Source organism: Ptiloglossa arizonensis, chromosome 4 (genome assembly GCF_051014685.1).
Source record: "Ptiloglossa arizonensis isolate GNS036 chromosome 4, iyPtiAriz1_principal, whole genome shotgun sequence".
NCBI classification, from domain to species: domain Eukaryota; kingdom Metazoa; phylum Arthropoda; class Insecta; order Hymenoptera; family Colletidae; genus Ptiloglossa; species Ptiloglossa arizonensis.
In genome coordinates, this window is record NC_135051.1 from 8,448,886 (window position 1) to 8,475,200 (window position 26,315).

The 26,315-nt window shown below is 28.7% G+C and overlaps 4 protein-coding genes across 10 annotated transcripts; 2 read left to right on the forward strand and 2 right to left on the reverse strand.

Annotated features, from left to right (window-relative positions):
• The first annotated feature begins 721 nt into the window (after positions 1-721).
• Paip2 (polyA-binding protein interacting protein 2) lies at positions 722-4,939 on the forward strand. 2 transcript variants are annotated; one of them, XM_076310409.1, is made up of 4 exons: positions 722-845; positions 1,513-1,719; positions 1,833-2,021; positions 2,098-4,935. In XM_076310409.1, the coding sequence occupies exons 2-4, from the start codon at positions 1,549-1,551 to the stop codon at positions 2,194-2,196; spliced, it is 459 nt and encodes a 152-aa protein (XP_076166524.1). In that variant the 5' UTR covers positions 722-845; positions 1,513-1,548; the 3' UTR covers positions 2,197-4,935. The 2 variants fall into 2 exon arrangements, with proteins under 2 accessions (XP_076166524.1, XP_076166525.1); XM_076310410.1 differs by lacking the exon at positions 722-845 and adding an exon at positions 1,063-1,222 and having other exon boundaries at positions 2,098-4,939.
• Positions 4,921-13,181, reverse strand: Alpha-cat (catenin alpha). Of its 3 annotated transcripts, XM_076310401.1 has the most exons (9): positions 12,960-13,181; positions 12,148-12,489; positions 11,329-12,061; positions 10,917-10,943; positions 9,873-10,106; positions 9,181-9,783; positions 8,425-9,102; positions 7,887-8,061; positions 4,921-5,034 (listed from the first exon to the last, which is right to left on the reverse strand). In XM_076310401.1, exons 2-8 carry the CDS (start codon positions 12,462-12,464, stop codon positions 7,897-7,899), a joined length of 2,757 nt encoding a protein of 918 aa, XP_076166516.1. In that variant the 5' UTR covers positions 12,465-12,489; positions 12,960-13,181; the 3' UTR covers positions 4,921-5,034; positions 7,887-7,896. The 3 variants fall into 3 exon arrangements, with proteins under 3 accessions (XP_076166516.1, XP_076166515.1, XP_076166517.1); XM_076310400.1 differs by lacking the exon at positions 4,921-5,034 and having other exon boundaries at positions 7,551-8,061; XM_076310402.1 differs by lacking the exons at positions 4,921-5,034; positions 10,917-10,943 and having other exon boundaries at positions 7,551-8,061; positions 12,960-13,179.
• On the forward strand, positions 13,160-16,039 carry Mms4 (Methyl methanesulfonate sensitivity 4). Its single transcript, XM_076310403.1, has 4 exons — positions 13,160-13,232; positions 14,281-15,601; positions 15,673-15,726; positions 15,889-16,039. The coding sequence occupies exons 2-4, from the start codon at positions 14,309-14,311 to the stop codon at positions 15,997-15,999; spliced, it is 1,458 nt and encodes a 485-aa protein (XP_076166518.1). The 5' UTR covers positions 13,160-13,232; positions 14,281-14,308; the 3' UTR covers positions 16,000-16,039.
• Positions 16,040-18,114: 2,075 nt separating this feature from the next.
• On the reverse strand, positions 18,115-26,059 carry Ranbp16 (Ran-binding protein 16). 4 transcript variants are annotated; one of them, XM_076309685.1, is made up of 16 exons: positions 25,898-26,059; positions 25,756-25,789; positions 24,076-24,313; positions 23,834-24,000; positions 23,533-23,757; positions 22,571-23,438; positions 22,192-22,477; positions 21,973-22,117; positions 21,743-21,890; positions 21,507-21,666; positions 21,013-21,415; positions 20,765-20,927; positions 19,366-19,443; positions 19,103-19,293; positions 18,895-19,022; positions 18,115-18,779 (listed from the first exon to the last, which is right to left on the reverse strand). In XM_076309685.1, exons 2-16 carry the CDS (start codon positions 25,768-25,770, stop codon positions 18,680-18,682), a joined length of 3,315 nt encoding a protein of 1,104 aa, XP_076165800.1. In that variant the 5' UTR covers positions 25,771-25,789; positions 25,898-26,059; the 3' UTR covers positions 18,115-18,679. The 4 variants fall into 4 exon arrangements, 3 of the variants coding, with proteins under 3 accessions (XP_076165800.1, XP_076165799.1, XP_076165801.1); XM_076309684.1 differs by lacking the exon at positions 25,898-26,059 and having other exon boundaries at positions 25,756-25,860; XM_076309686.1 differs by lacking the exon at positions 25,898-26,059 and having other exon boundaries at positions 18,116-18,779; positions 20,789-20,927; positions 25,756-25,860.
• Between the last annotated feature and the right edge of the window lie 256 nt (positions 26,060-26,315).

Consider the following 26,315-nt stretch of genomic DNA (forward strand, 5'->3'; position numbering starts at 1 on the left):
TACGCTTTATTCGTTAGAAAATTACAAAGTAAATAATCATAGAACATATTATAAATTAATACAAAATTTCACATACTAAACTAAAATTAAAAATTATCTCGGAAAATGTATCTGATTATAAATATCTCGCATTTAGCACGTATGTTTTGTTTTTAAAAAAAAGTGGACTCTGCGGAAAGTATCTTTGAAAAATATTAAAACGAAGTATATACTATTGTTTTTATCTTTGTTCATGAATGTAATTTTATTTCTTAAGATTTTCATTTCTTATTTAAGTATATGTACGAACACACGTATGTATAACTCATGTTCATTTATATAGTAAGTATATTTGCTTCGTTTTTTTCTAGCAAGAAATACTTTGTTTAACTTCGTACGTTATAATGTGCCAACGTATCCTGACATTTATAGTTTATTTGATATAAACAAAATTTATCGAACAAATTTTTGTCAACGAAAAATTCTACAATTATTTAGACATTTTAGAAAAAAATTTGCACTCGTAATTCCATTGCTTGTCATGTCGTTTGACAACGTAACAAAATATACTTGGACCTGACCTTTCATTTGTTAATTTATTACATGCTTACGGATTATCTAAAAAATATTTAAAAATATAAAGTTTGGATACTTACTCATTATTTCATAATTACCTGATGTCCAGATCAAAATCAATATCTATCAACTTTTGGAGCACAGAGTGCATTGCTCTTTTTGTACGTGGTGGCAGCACCGTCCCAGCATTACTTCAAGGGTTAATTTGTGTTGCACGACACGTATTTCACCCATGAACTGCGTAAATCGTGTTTTCTATCGCAAATCGTCCAGAGACGCACTGTTAAAAGGTATGTTTACACTTCACGTTTAATAGGGGATTATCTTCGATTGTAATAACAATAGATGCACGCCATAATTATGAATAAAGATTAATAAATATTGCTTTGTCGTTACTACAAAGTAGACAGTTAAAAATGGTTGCCCTGTAACAGATCTGTCAAGCGATATTCTCCCGTATCCGATTGCTACGATGCGATAAATACAACGGTTCAAAATTTTCAGTTGGTCACGCGTTCGATAATAAATTAATGGTAAACGCTAGAATTGATCCGTTTGTTCGGCGGAAAATGTAATTTCGCAGTCGATGCTACCATATGTGTAAACGAAGCAATTGCATATTTAAACGTTTCGTTTGCGAATCTCGTATACGCAGAAAGAGTTCAAGGTTGCATTTTGTTAAATACTTTTTCTTTCTAACTTTTTATCGTGATACATTTTATCGAGTCCATTGTTCTGTTGATAAAATACGCAATTTAATTGTCCGAATAGTTCAGATAATTCAATCCATAGTTAGTATTTTTCACTATATATTAAATGTTTTCCAATATTATTATCCAATGATTGAGATGTATCAACTGTGTATATAAATATATAATATATTTCTGTGTATAAAATAAAATATTTAAATACATTAAAAATGTATTGTAAGGTAAAGAGAAATCAATTTGTTTTTAGATAATTACTCGTTGTACTGCTAAATACATATTTGGAATGAAAATGAAGATTCCAACCAGTGGTTGTGGAAATGATTATGGGCACGAAACTGATATTATCTCCTATATGGACAATAACTTTGAATCTGAAATCGATGTACAAGAAACAGAGGATAGTGATTTTTCGGAGTATCTATGGATGGAAAATGAGGAGGAGTTTGATAAAGAGGTTCAGTAATGACTATTTTACTGATTTATTAATTAAGTTTAAACAAAACGTACCTATTTGTTGTTACAAAATAATAATGTTTATAAAACAACAATTCTATAAAAACATTATAGGTGATCCAACAGTTAATGGAGGAAGAGCTGACAGAGGAATGTTTAAAAGCAATGTGGGAAGATGAAAGGCAACACGAAAGAAATACAAATTCTGTTGCTTGGTCTACTGCTACAAGCATGCCTGAAAATGGTGCTGAACTTTGTCAGCAACTTAATAACCTAAAAATGCACGATGACCTTGCTAAACAGGTATAATTTGAATAATGCACATTTAAATTATATCGTAGAGTATATTCAATCTAATTTGCGCAATGTAAATTTTCAGAGTACATTAAATCCAAATGCTGCTGAATTTGTTCCAGCATTTAAGTCAGCAGTAACATCTGTAAGTACACCGCCAGAAGTTACTGCCGAATCATCATAGAAGCCATACATTCCTTTCTTTAAAGATAATAAAAATGGGCTATGTGTATGGCTAATATTTACCACCCTCAGTAACACAGTTGTATTAACTGAATCATATTAAGAGTTAAATGACTGTGACTAAACGTACAAAGATATAACGAATGTCAAAGTGGATAATACGTAATGCTGTTATATGATGTCCAAGATTAATGAAATCAGTTGCATAACCATAAATTAAAGAAATATGCTATTCAAATTTTTATAGACAGGAGATATTGCATAATATTATAAACATTTAATTTTACATATATATTTTGTGTCAATATAATCCATAATGATATACACATAAATCACTTGTTACAGAAATTTGCAATTTATATTTCTTGTTTAACCAAGAACAATTATTCCCAAAAGTAAATGTTTTCACTACTTTTACCTCATATAAGTTGTTGCAAATTGAGACAGCGTATAAAAGAAAATTGTGTATCGATAGATTTTGGAATTTTCAGTTAATTCTGATACATTGCATTCACTTTTCCATGAAATATTATGTTGTACATATGTACACCTGATAATTAATTATTGCATCCAAGATGAGCATATCTTTTTTTAATTCTTTCAGAATGCTTCTTTTATTAAGATCTGAAAGGTTTTATAATGTAGTATGCGTTTCTAGATGAAACACTTCTCTAAGAGTTCCTTTTATAACACTTATTTTATACTGGTATACATCTTCTGTAGTGTCACTGACATAAACTAAGAACAATATACTGAAGTCGTTAAGACTGATGTAAGTGAAATGTTGCATTGAAAAATGTATCGCATCCAATGCATATTTTGTTACTGAAGCATACTTAATATATCCAATCATGTGGTAAAACTTTCAACAATGATTTTTATTGTCAATTTACTTCATTTAAAAAGAGAAAACCTATGTCGTAATTCTGGTCCTCTATCAGCATACATCTGAAAGACTTAAAGATCTCAAATGAAAGTCTTAGACAGGCTGTGAAGGACTGTTTCTGTGGCTCTCTTTAGTAATGTTGAGAGTAGTCATATTGCTTACTTACTTTAACTAAGTAATAAAATTTCTATAAAACGATAATACTTCAAAACTCATTAGAATATGTATATGAAATATAATATTTAAATATTATAAGTGGTGAATACATTTCAGATTTGGTAATTTAAAATTGATTATAAAAAGACTTTGCATATCATTCTTGTTAAACAATGTTTGAGTATAACATAGCAAACTTTTGGAATATAAAATTGTAATTTAATAACATTTAAAACACAATGTTCACCACTTATACTATATGTGCTATTTGGAAACACATACTTATGTACAAATTTTATTAACATTTTTTGCATTGTGATAGACATACATACTGTCAGGATTTTGTAAGATTGCATGTGGTAAATCTGTATTATTTTAGTCACAACATACTTTAGTATGAATGCAGGAACTGTGATTATAAAGCAAATTAAATAGATTTATCAAATATATTACTCACAGTTAAGGCACCTTATTAATTTCATAACGCTTCGTATTATCTAGTTTTTGAATTTTTTCACATATCTCTTACCACTTGTGGCTCCATGCAACAATGGAAAAAGAAAAAAAGAAAAAAAAAAGAAGTGTATATGTAGTTTGTAACAAAATGTGTTACAGATATTTATAGATTTATTTGAAAACGATTCAAATTTAATAATACATCAATCATGTGAAACAACTAACCATAAATTTAAGTAATTTCTCTTAATTTTCAAATTCAACTTAATATGGGGAGACTGTCTGTTTTTTAGATTTAAAACTCTGTTTATCAGGATCTGGTGTAAATTTAATTAATTTGTTATATAATATTGATAGAATGGCATAATATACTAATTGAAAGCAGCTATTTAGTTTGTATGCTTTTATTCTTTGCAATAAAATCATGAAAAAAAGTCTAAATACGGAGCATATACTAATAGTTATATTAACATGTATCTTGTAGTCATTGAATCGCTGTCAATTTAAATGACATGCAATATTTAAATCATATTATTAATATTTTTAATAGCATGTCAAGCATTACAGTGGAAGCTGTTTTTATAGCAGTAGAAGAAAATAGTGAATTTGTTCGGTTACAATGTAACCAATATATAATGCTTTGTTGCATAATACTTGTGAGTTTTCATGAACTTAAATTGTCTCAAATTCAAATAATATCTGAAAAATAAGTATCAGTTTTTTTTATGAGTTATTTTAATGGTACCTGTATTTATTTAGTATGTAATAATAATATTAATAATGACAAGATAATATCTAGGTTTTAAAAAATAAGCTACTGCAATTGTCTCGTATATTATATATAATAAAATGCAGTTCTATGAGAATTATATAAAAGAATCTGGTAATTGTAGCGATAAACATAATTTGTAACATTCAGATTAACAAGCATAAATATTGTGTTCTACTTTTACTTGATAATTTATGCGTTTGTGCAGTACATATATTTGTTCAACTTTATGTTGGAAGATAAAAAAGTACAAAATTTAAAATGCAAAAAAAAGAATGTAATCCAAATGGTAGATAATCTTTTTTAAGTAATGGTGAAGTTTGTCTTTTGTAATTACCATTTGCAAGAGCAATGTGTAATGAATTAGAAATAATTATATTTTTTAAGCGAGTTTGAATTACTATATCATACCATTGCCATTAAATATTTGCATTTGCGATTTTCCCGTGACGTATCATTATTTCTGTATCATTTAGTATGTAAATGAAATATATAAAATACAAGTCTGTGTATTGTATTTGAACATTTTAATATATCCTGTCCTTTAATTTGTAGTTTTAAGAATTATTATTCTGAAACATATATATCCTTAATTCAGTTACACATATGGCAAATTAAAAAATATAAATAATGATAAAAAGGAGATATTTATTAAAAGCATCACCTTATATTTGGCAGCATATCAATAACTACAATTTAATTTTACAATTACTCCTATATAAATTAGTATTTGTCTTACAACAGTAAAAAATTGATACCAATACATATTATACGTTGAAAATCAACAAAATGTGAAACCTTGCTATTTCAAACTTTCTGCAAACACTTTGATGTACTCTAGTAACCAACACCTACTATAATAACTAAATAATAAAAATAAAAGTGAAATTTGATATTAATGTTATATATTTGTTGCATATACAACATACTATTTTCATAGTCATGCAACATTCACTACAAAATTCGTTTAATGCAATGAATTGTAATTGGTCAGTATGTCTAGGTAAGTTTATATCAAATATTGAATTATATGCAATCTTATTTTAGCAGATAATACTAATTTATAGAAATAAACTTTTAATTCTGCGAGAATCTATTTCATAAAAGTAATGATAATGCATCCAACTTGTAGCTACATTTATTAATATTGTATTAAAAGGAAAAATTTTTCAAATTGATTATGCACGACTGTAAATAATGTAATAATTTACTCATCATATAAAGTATGAAATTGGTATCAGTTTCTTTACAATTACTTCTTATCAACTATACGTGTTACAAAATCATTGTAAATAAGATTTCTTCAAAAATGTGTAATCATATTTACTTATATACAATTGTTAAATACTTTGATCTGCAGTCTCTTTATTCCAATGCAATACTGTATTATTTCTTATTGCTTTCCTGTAAGTCTTGTCGATGAAAGTTAATACAATTTGTTTAATTGCAAAATTGTGTACTTCACAAATCGTAAACACAATGGATAATATTACAATTTTCTATAATCAAATACGTAATATTAAAAAACTCGAGATGCATAAAAAAAACATGTATGCAACTGAATTGTACAGATAAGAACTTATGCAAGAAAGTAATGTATTTTTTTATATCAAACATACATGTATGGATTGAATCTATACAGATTATTACTTTATAAAGATGGATTTAAATCGACATTTATATTTTTCAGTTGGAATTATTTATATAATTATTAGCTGGGAAGATTGTTAACACTGTTAACATTGTTACCTGTATCTTAGCAGACTTTATGTGAAAGCATAACAAAGTATGCAGCAATATTATTGTCAAACAATACATTACAATAAGAAACTGACATTAATATAACACATTGGCAGAAATTCAAGGCCTAAGATTATTGTTAAAATTATTTGAACCGAGAACTTCATTGTTCAAGGTCATTAAATATTGAAATATTCCAAAAGTACATGTTTTTATGCTGTCAATCAGAGACGTTTTCTTTTTTCCTGGATATGTATAAGAAAGTATGTTGATGGTAAAACTGTTAAATACAATGACTGAAATATTGAATATAAATTGAAAAAAATTAAGAATACATTTCCACCAATTTTAATCAGACCAATTTAGTTACTAGTCTTGTACAATAATGTAATATAAAAAATATGAGGCCTTTGAAGCTGTCGTGCATATATGCGTACATATACATTAGGTTGGTCCTTATTTTTTTTTCTCACACCCCCGAATTAGTCCAATATATAAAAAAATAATTTCTGTAAAATATAAGTTCGATCGAAAAACGAGAAAACGTAACTCACAGATGTTAATGTTTTACATAAAAAAGTATATGCGCGCATAATAATTTGTGTATCTATTAGAACCATTCTGAGGGATGAGACCAAAACAATTAGCAAATAAAATTTCGACTATCTATAATTAAGAACCGTCCTAATATACACACACCACTCATTATTTGATACTCTTTCATAAAATTCCATAAAAAATTTAAATGCATAATTAAAAATTGATATTTGCATATTAATCATACACATAATAATGAAAAAAATTGGCATTCCTTAGACATTTAATTGGTATTGTAGATTTTTTTATATAATTAAGTATTGTGGTCACACTTCTTGCACTGTAGATATTGCTTGCAAAAAAATATATTCAGTTATCGGTATTTACGAGTAATAAAAACTTGTAAACTTCGTTTAAGTAAAGTATAATTTACTTAAATAATATTCGTAAATACTTTATACTGATTAAAATGTTATAATCAACACGAGTTATCAAATGATTCGTCTTTAAATTGTAGGTCATTCTTATATTCTATGAAATATAGTTGACATTTAGTCACTTATTTGTATATAATTGATATCTAAATTTCACATACATTCTAGAAAAAGAGATTAATTTTTGAGATCTAATTAAATGTCATCTGAAAATTGACATGATCATACATTGTCTTTTTTGCTTTTCAAACATTTATAAATCAATAATTACAAAGAATATGAACATTTCTTTTATGCAAGATATTTTATTTTCAAATATTTTTATTATAATTTTGTTATATTTTTCTTTTTTATCACAATTGTAGACATGAAATTAATATTTTTTATGTTTTAATATGAAAAATCCTCTGTTGCTTTGTTAATAACAAGTGTTATAAGTAGTAGTACACTATTATATGATTGTACACTGATGATACTAAAAATATGTAGCACAACTCATTGCAAAACGCTCAATTTCGTTTTTTTAACTGTCTAAGATATAGTTTTATAGAATAATTGATTCTTACCTTCTATATTTCATGATACACAAAAAATTGATAATAAATACAGACAATATTTGAATATTGTATGCAACAGAAAATAAAACATCTTGCTTGTATGACTTTCCAAAGGTGATGCTGTATTCTAGGTTCCATCTTTATTAAATTACTTACACATTAAAGTTTAAACACTTTCTGTAGGACTCTGAAATTCTGAAAGTGCATGTATTGGATTCTGCACTTTTTTCTGTGAACCCTTACGTACTTTTGCCCTAACTTCTTCTGGTCTCTCAGGACGTACCAATGGCTTCTTTTCTGGTGCTTTCATTTTCCATACAACGATTGGAGACTAATTAAACAAATAAATAAATTATAATCCTCGGTAAGCTCACTAAAATTAATAGAAGGTGCAACTAACAGCTATAGTATAGTTTCATAAATACTTACATACTGTGTAATCCAATTGTTAGTTAATAAAACAGTTGTAACATTAACATTAGTTATGTATGTACATAAGTTGCTACATATAATTAAAAATATACTAATACATAATATACCTAATATATAATGTACTGTTATATAACTAAAATACAGGAGAAATTAGAAACCTAAGATACATGTGGTTTTCTAAACTCGTATATATGTAGAAACACTTTTAAGTAAATATAAATCTTAATTTATAAAAAAATAATTAGGAAACAATAATACTTACAGTTACAGTAGATTGTCGAGGATATTTTGTTGATGCAACATACGAAGCTTTGACAGTAAGAACAACAGCATTCATTAAGTTCTTAGCTGCCTGAATAAGAGAAGTTGCACTGTCAAGCCCAGATACAATCAACTCTCCACTAATATTTTGTACATCTGCTTTAACTTTACTCGTAATATTCATTTGATGACAATATAATGCTATGCGTTGCAAATATGCCAGAAGATCTTTCTTAGTAGAACTTTCAGGACATTGATCTGCAATTTGTCTAGTTAATTTATCTAACTTGGTTCCAGCTTCAGAAATTTTCTTTGCTGCATTAATGACATCCATAGTTGTCTTTAAAGGTCCGCGACCTCTAGTGAAATCTGTCATCTCCATCATAATCATACACATATGCTTTGCAAGAACGATAATGTCGTTTCCTGCGTCATCCCATTTGGCAACTTCTTTGTCGAATTTTAGTTTTTCACTTTTGAAATACTCTACTTGTTGTAAAATCTTTTGTTTATCTTCCTCTGGCATCTTACGCATGGCTTCTCGAGCTGTTGTAATACCACTAATTTCTGGATATTCATCAACACCATGCTCACCTGTTTGAGCACTTGATTTACTACGAGTTTCTAACGTATAATGTTCGTCAAGCTCAACGTCTTCCGGATCTAAATCTTCGTCCGCCTAAAATAAATCGTAGGAAATAAGTGAGATCATTGTGGCAAACAGAAGTACGCGATCTATCATTTTAAATTATCTTACTCTATTCATCAATACAGCGCGCCTAATTTCACGGACTCCATCATAAACTAGTCTTGATGCATCTATAAAATCATTCTCATCCACATCTTTAGCGGGATTACTACCCAAAGCATCTACTGCGACTTCTACTCTCTGTGCAAACTTCGGCATTACTTGTTCCCTTAAAACTTTCACGGCTTCTAAAACCCGCTTCGTATAGATACAAGGCTCATAGTTATCCATTTCAGCTTGAACAACGTTACACACTCTGGCTGATCGTCCACGAATTGCACCTGCGGTTCTGTCTAAAGTATCGGCATCACCTTCTTGCAATGCTAGAACACATTTATTTACGTCTTCCAAGATATGATTCTCGGATACAGCTAAGAAGTCATCAATAGTAGTAATATCATCGACGGCTTCGGTTAATACTCTCACTTGGTTCTCCCACGCTTGTCGAAATACTTCCATGTTATCTAAGGCTACTTTAGATCGATTTCGAGCTGCCAGAACACGGGCCGCGTTAATTACTTGCGGACATAAGTTTCCAATTTGAGCTGCCGCGTAACGAACCATTTTCACACCATCTTCATTTCCTGACATACTGCATACCAAATTAGCAACCTGATTAAGTAAATACAAAATTATTAAATTATACCCATTTCAATAAATTGAACACTACAAGTAAACATAATAATATATAATGAATTTACCTCAACTAATTTGTTTGCGTGCTCTGTAAAAACAAGTGCATACTCTTCCACTTCTTTGTCACGACCGTTTCTCGCGGCCTCAATGAGAACCAACAAAGGTACACTTGTTTCTAGAAAACTGTCAGACACATGATCCACCACAGCCTTTCGTAATTGTCTGCGAAGATCGCGTGTTTTTCTGCACATATGATCAATTGCTCTTTCCAAACCTTCTGATTGTTCCTTGACTCCTATCTGTTAAAATAAGTGTCATTAGAGATGATATATAAGAATTAACACTGTATGGAAAATCAAATAAAATCTATACTATCTTTGTACTAATTGTATTAAAGTGCAAAATATTACAATTTTTTAATAATTATTATAATGGTAAATAATCAACTAGAAAGGCTGATTTTATATTATTATTGTACAAAAAATGCTTTAGTTGGTGAATTTACATATTTAATATGTATCCAAAATTAAGGCATTAATTATAAACAATATAGTTGTATTTATTTAGCGAGAAAAAAGTTTTAATTTGAATAATATTAAATTATTTAAACAATGCTATGTACACAGGCAAACATTAACAAAAAAAGTGATAAAATTAAATAAATGGGAGGTCTTTCTGCACTATAAAATAACATTTTTACATTAAAAAAAAGTAAGTATGCGTGAAGCCTATGATTAATTAAAATTAATTTAAACTACGCATTTACTTTGATTAAAAATGTCTATCTATAACTTTTCTAATCTTAGCAAATTTAAAATTACATTTGTAATATGCACTATTTGTCTACGCTATATACCTTTTCATTTCCATTAATTGGTAACTATATTACATATTGTAAAATACTATAATATGTACAGTAGTGCAAGTTAGAGGATAATTGGAAAATTTATGAACACTTGGTTATTACGGAATATTTGATTAGTGTTTGTTATGAGGTAACATAAATAATATATGTAAGGACTAATATAGTGTTCAGCAATTAAAACATCTCGCTTGATTTGTAAATTGTATGCAAGAGCAGTGCGAGAACACAAAGATTTCATATTTACCCTTTTCCCACCCCGAGCGAGCTGTAACTGCAGTCACGAAAATAAAAAACAAATGAGTAGAATAAACATATTAAGGAATACATAAATCAATCAATTACATTAAATGATAATATAATAATTTATGTGTTCTAAATATCTTTGTAAGAACTTATACAATTGCAAAATGTATTGTATAATAATGTCTTGATATTCTTGTTGCTATCTTATAGAGTAAAATATAAGTTAACATAAATTTCAGAAAAATGAAAATAATTAAATTTTTCTACATTGTAGTTATTTGAATTTGTTCAGATGTGTTTTTTAGTTTACTTTGTTGTGTATGTATGTATTTTTACATATATAAATCAATTATGTTTCTGAACCATGGAAAATGATTTGTAAACTATATACATATGCATAAATATATACTTACATTATTCATGTATTCACTAAGCAAATCTTGAAGTGCTTGTCTGACTGCATTGCATTCAGCAACAATGCGTTCTCTACGTTCATCTCGAGTACAAGAAGAATCTGCCATCAGTGCAGCACCACTGATAATACTTTCCAATCTTTCCTCGAGACTAGGTCTTGTACGTACTTCATTATATGCAAGTGGGGACATTACCATTCTTTCATCAAAATCATCTAAAGCAGCAGCTAATTCACCAGGTCCTTCATAAGGATGTTGACTATCAACTGGAGTTTTTCCTTGTGCTACATCATTGATAGTATTCACAGCTTCACAAACTTGTTTCAAAACATAATCACGATTTGCTTTTGCTGCTGCCAGTTCAGGATGTCGAACATAAACTTTAGATGCTGTAAGAAGCATAGTTGAATGCTTTTTGAGAACAGCTCTTGCTGCTGCTAAGTCGTCTCGTAACTGAGGATCTTTCAGTTCTTGCTGACGCTTTGCAGCTTGATTCATAAGTTCTGATGCATTTCTTCCAAATTGCTTAATATTTTCCAATAATTCTCCTTGTGACGAAGCATTTTTTAATTTTTGTAGATCATCTTCCACTACATGCAAGGACTTCAACAATAAATGCACATCGACCATATCTGCCAAAATGAGCAAACGTGTTACTGCAGATAACAAATTTCTTGCAGCACGGACCATATTGCCTCTCTTTAAAGAGGAACAAGGATCTTCAGAGAACTCCCTGCAGATAATTAAATAACAATAATATAGGAATATATATAAATTCCTTTATATATTGCAAAAGTGAGAGAATGAAACAAATGATACCTGGCGGCAATGCTCATAGCTGCACCTGTTTTCCTTACTTCTTCAACGGCGCTTAACATTTCATCAGTAATATCAGGATTTTCATAAGCAATTTGTTCACCTTTCTCAATAAAATTACTAGCTGCTTTATCTACAGTTCCAACTAAAGCACTGGCTCTCTTTGACTTTCCTTTCTTTTTTTTGCTAGGACCCTTTGTATTCACAAGAGTAGTTACTTGTAAAACTAAAGGTTCCAATGTCTTTTCTACAGACATGGTACGAATCTCCAAGTTCTTGGGATCCCATTTCAAAGTTATTGGTCCAAAATGATCTGACATATTTATTGTTTTACATAAATCAATTCTGAAAATTAAAATAACAATGTACATATGTTATTACAAGAAACATACAAATGCTTTAAACATCAATCAAATTACCTGTGCTCTTATAGCATGATACAGATAATTTATTAAACAAAATACAAATTAATCAATTAGAAAAATATGGAATAATTTTTATATTTTCTACTTATTCTAAATTATTCTTCGTTATACATTTAATAATTATTATTACACTCGTTTAATTTATTGATATAGTATATAATAATGACTACACAAAATTGTAATGATCAATTTTACTTTTTACAAAGTTTAAATAGATATTGTACTACACGTATTTTAATCTTTCTTCGTAAAAAGAATTCGAAAGGTGTGATCTTGATAACTTGCAAGATATCTATGTTTAAAAAAGATATAACGCGTTAGAACGCACCTATCTTTCTTCGAATTTTGACACTTGCATACGGAAAACAATACGAAATAACAAATTCTTACCTTCATGAAAAGACTATAGCTTAGAACCTATGGAATCTTTAATAAAACCCACTCACGACTATCTTTGTAGTGTTTTTAACAAAATCAGTCACATTGGAAAGCAAATTTTAACGTATACACAATTCCATATCATTTCGATATATCATCCATTTGTCACCGACACTTCATTCATGACGTCATTATTTCCGCTACAGTTGAAAAGCTAACGATACCGAACAAAACCCGTCTACGCCCGAAGCTTGAACATGGACGTTAAAGCAATCTTACAGAAAGGTATAGAGTATACACATACAAGACTGCTTGCATGAAAATGAAACAACCAATCAAAGGATGTCTTTTTCAAACTTTTAAAGCATATTATGTATCAAATTACTTCCGTGGGAAACGTATTTGTTATATCCAGACCAATAAATTTTCGAAATAATGTTATTTGAAATATTGCGTTATACAATGCGTTGTTTTATTTTTCATCTTGAAATCATCGGTTTTTTACTATTGTCCGTTTAATTTACGGATGAGTGAATATAAACAATACTGCCTTATGTGATTAGAATCTGATTGGACCACTATGTCGACACCGCTGTGCTGATCAGGGGTGTAGTTGGTTCGACGTGCGTAGTTGAAACACTATAAACTGTTGAAAAATTGATAATATTCCTCCCATTAAGAAATTATTGCAAAAATTAATAATGGTACCCAGAAGTCCATTCAATTAATTCCGTTTGAAAGGAAAAAATACGGTACATGAAATGCATTCCCTTTTCCGTTTCAACTCTCAACAAATGTCTAATTGTTGCGTGGTTAAAATGCTAGATGGCGTTATTTAAGCTTTATATTAATTGTTGATCCCACGAGCAGATTGTTATGTATTAAATATCTATAATTGTATTTGATTGCATGTGGCACATGTAATTTAAATAAAATATGAAAAACAATGTTTATATGTATCAGAATTCATTTTTAAAATTATGTGATGCGTACTTCATACAAATTTATTTATTGAATTGATAACCTATCACATAATTTTAATATGCTTTTATTACACTTTCGGATTTTATTTACCTTTACTCATTTTCAAGTTGAATGGATAAAAGTTACATTCTTATCGCACTTGATGAGTATTCAGAATAAGCGTTTGTTGACATTGAAATAGGTTTATGCACCGCTTCTTTCACACGCTTAAATTTATCGCACTGTACATTGTAATCTAAAAGGTGAACGTTTTATGAGAAGTATGATTGAATCATAAAATAGTTCTACAATATTTATTTATTTAGCGTATTAATTTTTATTAATGTAAGATTTATTTTTTACACTCAAGAATACGTTTGACAAAGCATTTGGATACAATGGCAGAAGTAGTTCTTCTAAGCGATTCGGACGAATCTATTTTATTTATTGAAGATAATGAACTTCGAAATGTCAACAAAGGAAACAAAGAAAAAACATCACTTCATGATAATGATTTAAGTGACTTTGAATTTCCTGAAGTAGAGTTCTATCATACTAACGATGTAGATAAAACGCTTAATTTACAAATTAATGTTAATAAAGATTCTTTATCTAATGTTCACTCTCATGGATTAAAAAAGGTTCTTTCTACCAGTAATGAAAATTTGAAGCAATATAATGAAAAACTTTTATATACCAAGTCTGATTCATCTGATTCCACAACAAATTTGAATAAAACAAACAAAAAGAGAGAAGAGCAAAAGACTGGTAAAGCTGTAGCTAAGAAAAATATAAATCAGTTAAAAGAAGAAAGATTAAAACGGCAAGAACGATTAATTAGAGCAAAAGCACTGAAAACAATTGCATTAAAGAAGTCAAAAAATATAAAACCTGGTGAATGTATGAAATTTATGGAAGTTGTTCTTGATGAAGGTATTGAAAATTTTGGTTTTATTACAAAAATCACAAGCATACTGCTTGATGCTAATATACAATACAGCATTAACAAAGAATTAATACCAAACAGTATCACATGGAAAAGAAGTATTGAAAACAGTTATGTTAATGAAACCAATGAAATATGCACAGTAACAGATATCCAAAAAGTTAATCAAATATTGATAATTTGGAACTGGGATGAAGCAATAACAAAAATAGCAGATGGCAGCTTTTGTGCAACTATTTCTACTATCAAAGGATCATTAGCAAATTACAATATGATGTTAATAATATTTGGTATAGAAGATTATTTTATCTATAAAAAACAAACAAATCTAGCTAAAAATGGAACAAAGAATAAAATAAAAAAGATTAATACTAAAAATAATTCTAAATTTAAGAACTTTCCAGAAGTATTGAGACAACAGCTAGAAATGTGCCTCAATGAAATACAAATAATTAGTAAGTGTAGCAGCAGGCTACTTAACAATTTTGAAGATCTAGCCCAAATGATTTATCAATGTACAAAAGCTATAGCAGAAATACCATATAAATTGGAAAAAAATACAAATTTAACAAGTAAATTTGATTGGTATATAATGGGAGATAATAGGAATACAGTTTGTGTAGATAAAGATGGAAATGGATTAAAAAGATTGTGGCAACAGCAACTATGTCAATTTAATTTAAGTACTCTTGAAATTGCAGAAGCAATTTGTTCTGTGTATCCATGCCCTGCAGATTTGATGGAAGTGAGTTCTAATATACACTAAACATAATTTAATCAAACTCTTTGTTTTATATTTTTTGTCTTTCATTTCAGGCATACAAGAATTGTACACACAATGAAGGACTAAATTTGTTGAAAGACATTGCGGTAAATTATAAATTTTAGCTATACTTCATAATATCTCATGCACAATGATAAGAGTTATGAATTGCAAAGAAAACTATATTAAAGAAATTTTTAAAATCATTAAAATTAAATATTTTAGTATACTTTTACTTACATTTCACAAACATTTTGAATGGTTTGCAGATTAGAAGAGCAGCCGGGCCTCTTATAACAATGCGTAAAGTTGGTCCCGAATTAAGTAAAAAGATGTATACAATGTTCACAGCTAAAGATGGTGAAAGAGTATTAAGTTAAATATGTGTGAAATTCAATAAAAGTACAAATAAAATTTTTATAGAAATCTAATGGTACTTTGTTACTACTTTCTTCCTTGTTGAATTTAAATACTCACATATTTTATGCAAGTGTATGCTTATTTCATAAATACAAAAAAATAGTAGGTAGTTATTCAAATTCAAATGATATAAAACAAATGATATTAAGACTATATAAAAACTTAAACCATTTTTCATACATTAATTGTTCTGGAAATCTAACGCAAAATTTAATTGAATGAAAAACAAATACAAAGTGGAGACATTCTTATATGGATGAATATGGTATCTTATTGATTAGTTTAATTTTGCATTAGATATTTTTTGACACTTTATACAGTATGAAATTTAACATGTTTACTATACCAAAAGTATGTACAATACATTCGTTTACAGTAAATACTTAACTGTGACAGTCGGTTAATAAAAGTAATTTTCTAACATTTTTACAAATATTTATTAAAAGTAAAGTGCCTAAAAATTTGTTATAAAAAGATGAGATGTTTGCTGTGTTCTAACAACTTTTCTCTATTTTACAGTAAAAAAACATATAAATGAGTAGATGCAACCTAAGTGATATTTTATGTAAATAAAACAATATATCTTCTACGAAATTATTAATTGTATATAAACTAATATTACATAGAAAACTCACATGAATTTTTTACACGTACTTTTCATGCACTCATTTTTCACTGTTTAATGTTGCCAGTAGCCTTAAAGAGAAATTTTTTAATAATTAATTTATTCGAATTCAATCAAAAAAATTCCCGAAATTATTATTAATATAACGTAAGTTTTATAAAGATACAGTGATAACTATTGACGCATTTGAAATAAAATAGATTTAACAGAATGTATTGTTTGCCATAAAATGAACAATATCTTTTTGAACCTTAGAATGTATTTTGAAATTATTGTACAATCTGATTGTTACAAAAGAAATTTTAATGAAGTATAAAAGACAGTACACAGTGAAACAAATTTTATTTCAGGCCTATTGTATGTAAAGGGCGCTTAAAAATCTTTAATCTAAAAATGTGACCTTTGAAGTTACAGAAACTATCGAAATATCTTCATTTATAGTATAAATAGTAATATCAATAAAAAATGGTTAGTCTTCTACTGTTAACATGCATTTTATATGGAAAAAATAAATACAAAACAAAACAATATAAACAAAAAGAATGAAATCATGTAAAAAATAGGAGATACTTATATACATTCACCACGATTATTATACCCATTTGTAAAATAATTCTGATGGTCTTTATGTAATGAAAAAGTATTTATTATTGAAATTCATTTTTTTTTTTTGCTAATAATATACATTATTCATAACCTTAATACAGAAAATTAATTTGTTAAAAATGTTTAACCGTTTATACTTTACAGAAGTGCAAAAGATTTTAATGCTAAAAATGCTTACAGAACTTTGCATCACTTAAATAGATACAAGAAAGTTACAATATGCATGTTAACAGTCAAATGACTTTTAATAGCTTTCTGCAACATATATTTAATACCGACTTTGTTTTAATAAAATATTATCAATGACACTTATAATTACATAATAATAGTAACAAAATACATTTGTAAGTGAATTTTTGCAGTATCAATTTAATAATGTTCTTCATGGAGTATCATTGATATTATGAATGCTGTATTCATTAACATAAAGACTTAAATAGTTCAGTTTCTCAAATAATTGATTATTAATACTTTTTTGATAGTAATTCCATTAATTTTTTATCATTATCATTACAAATTGTTCATACAATTGTGACCCATATTTCGCAATAAAAAATATTTAAATAATGAATACATTTAAATAAATGGAAGTCGGCTGCAAGTAAAAGTAATATGGAACAAGATGTTTGATAGTAATTCATATAGTTGGCTTCCTATTCTAATTTATATCTTCCAATAGTATGTAGGAATTAAGACGATATAATGTTTATTTAAAGTAAAGTGTAAATATAATGAACAATATGTATAAAAGCTGATTCTTGGCACTGGAAATTAAAAAAATGCGTGCTGAAAGGCATACATGTTCCTTTTATATTAAAATAAGATAAAAATATTAACCTTAAATTCATAATATTCTAAACGCTTTCAGAAAGTAACTAATGTGCATTCAACCTCAAGTTATCCATAAAAAATTCCTCAATGTATATTAACTGTGGATCTACAAAATGTAATATATTTATTGCCAATCATTGTAGATAATATATGTGCAAGAATATTCATGTTCCAATATTGTGTTGAATCAAAGTAGTAGGAGTATAAAGGTAATAAAAAGAATCTATTCTTTTCTATCTATAAATTTAGGATAAAATGCATATACATACATTAATTTCGAAATTATAATAATGTATGTATATATGTATACACTTAAGAAATGAATATGAATTTTATTATGCTAAAGTTTGAAATGTTTATGTAGATCAAAAGAATTTGGAAAACAAAGTAAGATAACAAGAGAATAGGAAGCCAAACAATAATGGTTCTATAAAACAACAGTACTTAATTTATTATCTTTATACTCATCTAAAACCATAATTTTAAATCCACCATAATTTATAGTTTCACTCGCACACACATTCAAGCATTTGGCAGGCAAGAACCTAGAAGAATCTAATAGAAAGAGAGCAGTATCACTACAACGTCATCATATTATTGACGGCGTTTGCAGACATATAAGGTCCTTTCAAGGTATCATTTATATCTTTTATAAGCAATGACAAATTTTGTGTAAACCTAAAATAAAAGAGATGAATAAAAATGTATGTACTGTCTTATACTTATTTTTCATAAAGAATGGTAATTTGTTGTACATTGAACCACCTTTACTTCTGTTTTTATTCTTTCTTACCTATCTCTATTTCTTGTAAGTAAATTCCTTTCAATTCCTTCCATTAAATTTTCAAACCACTGTGCCATTGTTGCTTGTTTATCAACTGGTTGACTTCTAATAATATTTTCTCGCAATTGATTAAAATACTGAAATTACAAATATTTGTTTTATCAAATTACTAGTTTATCTTTTATAGAATATTAGAAGGAAAATTATGTACACTTACATCCTCGTTTAAAAGAATTAATCCCAAGAGCGGACGTGACATACTCCACTGATTTCTACAATCTTCAAACATTATCACATTTAAAAGAGTACTTAATATTTGTTGAAGGATTTCAGGATGTTGTTTTAAAACTTGTAAGAATAAATCTCCTCCTCCTGAAACTACAGCATTTTCTCTCCTTGCATAACCCCCTGTCAGAAAAGATACATGTTACATGCATAGTCATATATTTATACATATGTGTATTACTATATAGGTCATACCTTTTGGATATAGTTGTTTAAATAAATATGTCACAATATGATCAAGTGTTGCACAGCAACCAGTACAAACCATTGTATCTGTAATAAAATTGCATTATTTTTATTTCATATTCTATATGTAAAACAAATCAATCTATACAAATTATTATACAAGAGTAATGCATACAATAAAAATTTTATATCACCTGCAAATGTAATCACAATAATTATTGTGAAACTTAATATAAAGACCTACCTTTTAAATATGTGCTCTGTAAAACTATGTATTCATGATAAGTTAATTGTATCATTCTTCTGAATATAATTATATTAAAAATTAAAGGTAGTTTGACACTTTCAACGTTAATTAATTAAATAAAAAACAAAATATAAAATCATGTATATAAATTTTGTGCGAGTGAATCGAAAATAAAATAAAAAGAAACTGTTGGTATTTTACATATTCATAAAAATACACTGTAAATTGTTTAGCTTACTATGTGTCAAGTAAAAAACAAAGCGTAAAACATGAAAAACAAACAATATTAATATACCATGCATATGATAATTAGTAAATTAATAATTCAAGAACTTATAACTGTAAAACATTCATACATTTTAGTAGCGTGCCAGCTGTGCGGCTGACTATATGTGCTAGACCCATTATACAATCTAACTTTAAAGAAGAATTTAAGTTTTTAGTATATCATTGTACTAAAAACACGAATAAAAGTTTTAAAAAAGCATTACAATAGCAAATAGGGTCTTGATTCTACAAACTCCAATCCTCTCATTGCCTATTATAACACCATGATGATTCAATCATTCTTTCCGTATGCATGAGGATGAATTACTCAGCATATGCAATTATTCTTATGTGTTTCAAACTATGATAATAACTATTACCTAAAGGCAGGTTTACATTCCAAGCAACAATGCAAAAGGCAAATGAACATTAAAAAAATGAAACATCCTTATTAACTAATCTTTTTGTTGATATCTTTAAATAATAAATTCCTTATTGTCAAACATTTTATTTAAAGTTCTTATATTTTATATAAAGTTGACAGAATAAATAATCGGTTATTATAAAATCATTAAAAAATTGTCCAATTATCCATACATGCGTAATACGAAACATAATTCTATATTTTCATGTACAGTTTGAATAGAAATATTTAAACAAATTTTAAAACGTTAAATGGTATCAAAATTGATAGAGTTCATTAAAATTAACTTTTCAACACTTCAATTATAATCAAATATTCATAGCTTTTCAATTTCTCAAAAACATAACAAAATATTGGACGAATACCTTTCTAGTAAGTAGAAATTGGCCTAAATGATTTGAGACTAACAGCCCCAAGGCATGGCATAGAGGTTAAGAGACTCATAATAAGATAGAATCAGCCGCACAGACCTGTATAGGAGTCTTTTTGCGCACCTAGTGCTGTAAGGCCTTCACTGATGCTTGATAGAATGTACAAGAAAACTCTGGGTTCTAGGGTGGAGAGAAAAACCATATGATCCTGTGCCAAGCATTCTAGTAACACGTAATATGTCGTAGATAACTTTCGGTAATGCTATCAAGAATAATAACGAAATATTAAAATATTGTCCTTGTGTTTGTAGTACCTTTATAAATATTTATATAAATCAAATACATACCAATAAATCACTTTGTGGTATACTAAGGAGTAATTTTACAAATGTATTAAGTGCATTATCTAGTGCCTCGTCACCGTACAATCTGAACGCTCCAAAATTTACGTAACTTCCACACAAAGCTGCTTTTAGCATACTGAAGCATATACTTATTCCTTTCAATTTTAAAGGGTAAATTTGATCTTTTATAACATCAACATTCAATATACGATTACCGTAACTACATATCACTTTACTAGCTTCACGAAATAATAAAATTCCGTTTGGAGAAGATGCATCGAACTGTAATCGTTGACTTCTATTTTGTACTAATTCAGCAAATAATTTTAGGACGGGAGTTGTGACTTGTGGTTCGTAATGCCATAATTCCACAGCATGTAATAAAATCGGTGTATAGTTTGGATATCTATGTACGGATTAAGGTAATTTATATTTAAATATGAACGAGTTACTATCACTCATACATTGATTGAATTATATCTTTAACAAAAGGATACATCCAGTCAAACAGCATCATGTATGATGTTTTTGTATTAAATGCAAAAGCTAAACCTCTCAAATCTCTTGCCAAACCGATTAATGCTTTTTTTGCTTCTTCTGCTGCAAAAAGTGAAGGATCAGCAGCACCCATTAATTGCCCCAGACTTTCTAGTGCACCTATAAATAAAAAATATTAAAATAAATGTTAAATAAATGTATTCCTATATTTCCGTATATAAAATGGTTTTTATACCTGTTAGGGGTAATATAAAAGTGTGAAATCTTTCTTCATCTTCTCCTAAATCTACCATCAATAATCTACCCAAAGACGTGTAGAACATTGATCTACAACGCATTTCTGTGACAGGAACATTATTTCCCAAAAATGGAAAATGCTCTCCCTGTTAATAATAAGATACTCAAATAGTACTTTTGCTCGATGTTTATTATATTACAAAGTTGAAAATAGTTATTTATACATACTGTATGATTGTTGAGCATAAATTGTACTTCTTCTAATTTTACAAGTTTACGAACACAGCTGTAACCCACAGACAGATCATTTAATAATTGTAATGTTTTTGAAATAATCTGTTCACTACGACCCCAATATTTCAGATTTGTTATTCTGTGAACAGTCCATTAAAGATTAATAGTTCAAACAATGATTATACAGTTTTATTTATGTTTGAATATACTTACATTTTTCGGATCAGAATACCGAGTATCATAGATTCATCATTTACACCCAAAACATCTGACAGTCTTCTGTATACTTTAGGATTTTTTTGAACTTGTTCACCTACATATATCTTACGAAATTGTTCGAAAAAGCTCAACATTGCTAACTCCAATTTTTCACAGCCACCTTGTGCAAGTCTTGAATCAGTCAAATTCATTAACTGAAGTACTCTACAGACCAATTCACCGTCCATTGCATCATATTCTTCATTACTGTTAAATGTTACTTTTCCACCAATGACACCACCTTATGTTTAAAATATTATGTATTTGTCTCATTATATATATCTTGCTTTATTCATGTTTGTCGAATTTAATAGTCTATAAATTATTTTCTTACCTATAATGTACACAAGCCATGTGAGTTGCCCCTCTTGTATAGTGATATCCATTTGTTGAGTTGGTGATGCTGTTTGTGTCATTAATTCTTGGTATGTTCTAGCAGCTTGATCAAAGAGTTGTATCAATAAGGTATATGTCTTTTGATATTCACACCTTCCGATTACCGATATTTGTTCCAACTGTTGCTGGACCACTCCTAAATCATCGAGTGGATCTTCCAAACGTTCCCTAACTACTACTGCAACTGATTCAAATCTTGAAGTAATATATGCATTTACAACTTCTGGTGTGTATATATCCAATAAGTGTCGATCTCCTACTTTTATGTACGGTATAGATGACACCATCTTTTGCCATAGAGTTAAAAGGTAATGCAAACTATTTGGCGAAAATTGCCACATTTGTAAACTTTGGACTGTAAATTTTGCGATTAACTGTATATCTTCTGAATAATGTTCAAGTAAAATCAGTTCTACGAGTTGAAAATTGCTTTTTAACCTTAATAGTAGTCTACAAAATTCATGATAGTTTGCAGGATCGCTCAGACCCCTTGGATTCTGTATTATATGTGTCACACCATTAACTAAGTGTGTTAAAAATTGTGTCCGTTCTGGATTTGAAAATAAACTTCTTCTGACAGATGCTATTTGAACCAAACACGAGAGGGCCAAGGACGACAATGTGTTTGGTAGATTATGATATAGATCAAAGAAAAGTTTCAATGATGTAGAATCCAGAAATATAGGCCTCCAGTTGTTTGGAATTTGTATCGCACAGAGATCATCACTTTCATCCGTTGATGTTCCAAGAAAGTCAAATGTTAAACAATTTTGTGCCAGTTTTAAAAGCTGTCTGATTAAACCGTGCTAAATTTAAAAAAAATATATGAAAATGTTATATGAACATATATAAAACACACTAAATTATCTGTAAGAAAAACGCAGAAAAGAAAAGACATACTTGTGCCTCGTCGTTAAAATTTAAATTTTTACAATTCTCACGTGCTGTACTCAGTAGAGTGCATGATAACTTAAATATTTCAAAAAGCTGTGTATCTCTGAAGCTACTGGCAATTTTTCTATGTTTTGTAAGAGACCTATTTGCATCAGCATCCGATACTTGATTCATTTCACAAGTCAATTGAGAAAGTAACTGGACACCTATCATACAGTGTTCCACTGATCCCTGTATTATTCAAAAATATTATACAGTTATCAAAATTCTTTCACAAAATTACAGAGAAATCAAAATTATATCACACCTGAAGAAATTTTGCTACATCGCTAACCACATTTCTGAAGACGAATTCTTCTTTATCAGAATCAAACCAACCAAGCTTTGATATCCTAGCAAATAATGTAACCAAAGCTTGTATCACAAAGTTTGGTAACTTTGGTTGAGTTGCTAAATAGTTAAGAACATAATTCCCTGAAACAGAATTACAGAAATTAATTTCAAATATCTTTATCTTTTTTGGTTTTATAAATTAATCAATTTACTTACGTATATCAAGCCTTTGTTGTAAGCTGAGTCCTGCTGAACGTGAAACCAATTTTGTCAATGTAGTGGCTGCCAATAATTGAGCATATGCAGAATCTCCTCGATCAAGTAGGAGCTGGCACTTTGTAAGCGTATCTGGTGTATTTTGAAAAGCAACAAGTGCCTTTTCAGCCTCTGCACGATGCGCAGAATCTTGCGATTCATACAACTGCTTGCATAGCAACTCCAGCTGCCGTACTTCCTGTATGTGATCCATTCTTAGTGACATGATTCAAACATATACTTTGATATTTCCATTTAGATATTTCAAGTCTATAAGCTTCGAAACCATTGCTTCACTTTTCAGATTCTTCACTAAATTCTTATTTTCTGTTACATTTAACATTCAAAAGTTTATAATGACAAAACATATTATTTTATCCGAGAAGCATGAAACATAATTATAGCTAAATACATATTTCTTAATTAACCTTGACATTATAACAAAGAAACATACTTTTAAAATCATACCATTTATTTACAAAATATTTTTCTCTTATTGAACAATATTTTTTTCAGATATAATTGTTGCGTAGAATAAAAAATTATATACAAAACCCTAGAGAATTATTCATGTGAAAAAAAAAAAGGAAATTGCATTAGCTAATACATAAGAAACTTGGTTCTTGCAAATTATTTTAAAGTAACAACTGTGATGAATAGAATAATATAAGCGAGTGATCAAAATCACTATCTGGTTTTTCTAAATACATTCAATTTTAATAGCGTTGATGATTTAATTCTACAATTTTTTTTAGACTTCTTTTTCACTTTCTTAATTAATAAACAAAAGACAAACAATGTTATAACAATGCCTTTTTACTATTCCGGATACAGAAACAGAATGCTAATTTATTTCCTTAGAATTTAAGTAATATTTTGAGGTTACGAGGTTTATGTTTTGTAAATAACAAATATTAATCGATTAAATTTAATAAGGAATTCGGTTTGTGAATATCTTACGAATATATTTTAAAGCATTTTAATTTGTTTTCAATTAAACCAGAACATCACAATTAATTTAAAAGAACGTTTGTACCGAATGTCATAAACAATGATCTAACGTATACGCGAAGCAACAGAGAAAACATCTTAGTTTATGTTGCAAAATAAGAGTATCAGATAGGTTATGCCGTATTTTTTAAAAGTAATTTTAAGCAATAGTTTTACACGAGAATGTTGGAAAAGAAATGGAACTTTCCCAATTTATAATGTTTAAGTATGAAATTCACGATTTAGATGATATTTCCACCCATTAATTATCTTTTGAAACTTCGAAATTGTATCTACACAATACTATTCACGACAACAAGGTTAAAGTCTCGCACATAGGCAACATGGTTTCATCCATACATTAAAATGTCAATTAATCAGTTGGCTGAGGAACCTTTCAGTTCGTGATTGCATTTTCATTGACAGCGCGACAAAATAATAATCACTGTAGTCCGGCAACAAACAGTGCAGTAGCTTCGAAGAATACTCAAGAGTTTCCCAACAGCAAAACGTTCGGGACACACGTCGATATCACATAACTAGCAACAGATTTACCACCGGCTGGTTTACCGCACGATTTTCGAAATCACTTCGTCGTAAATAACTTCGTTGCGTTTCGAGGTTCGCACATTATTTTGATCGGCAACTCACCTGTTCGTCCGCCATTTTCGCAGCTTCGTATTATCTACAATGAAGGCAGGATCACATGCTTTAATCTTGACTGCCACACATGTATAATGGATCAAAATGGATTCTGGCCATTTAAGGGGAAAGTCCCTAAGTTTCGACTTACCCTTCTCCTTCACAACTTGTTCACGCGTGCTGCGCAACATAAATGCGCAGAGCATTACATATCATACACAATGGTATACAAGCGACTTTAACTTGCCAAAATATGTAACATATTTGCGATATCTCACATAAATCATTATGAAATAACAATTTTCTGACACTAAATCATGATATGGAATCACAAAACTATTGACAGTATAGTTATTTCATAGCGACTCATGCAACCTATCACATGCATACAAGTTATAATCAGAGTTCATTCTGAAAGATGAGATACATTTAATAAATATTTTAATTCTTGAAACAATAACCTATCTTATACTTTACTTATCATGATCTACTATCAGAGCATTGTTTTATAACGATTTGAAAGATTAAAATTAGTTAAAGTCGTCTCATGAAGCAATTAGTAGTATGCT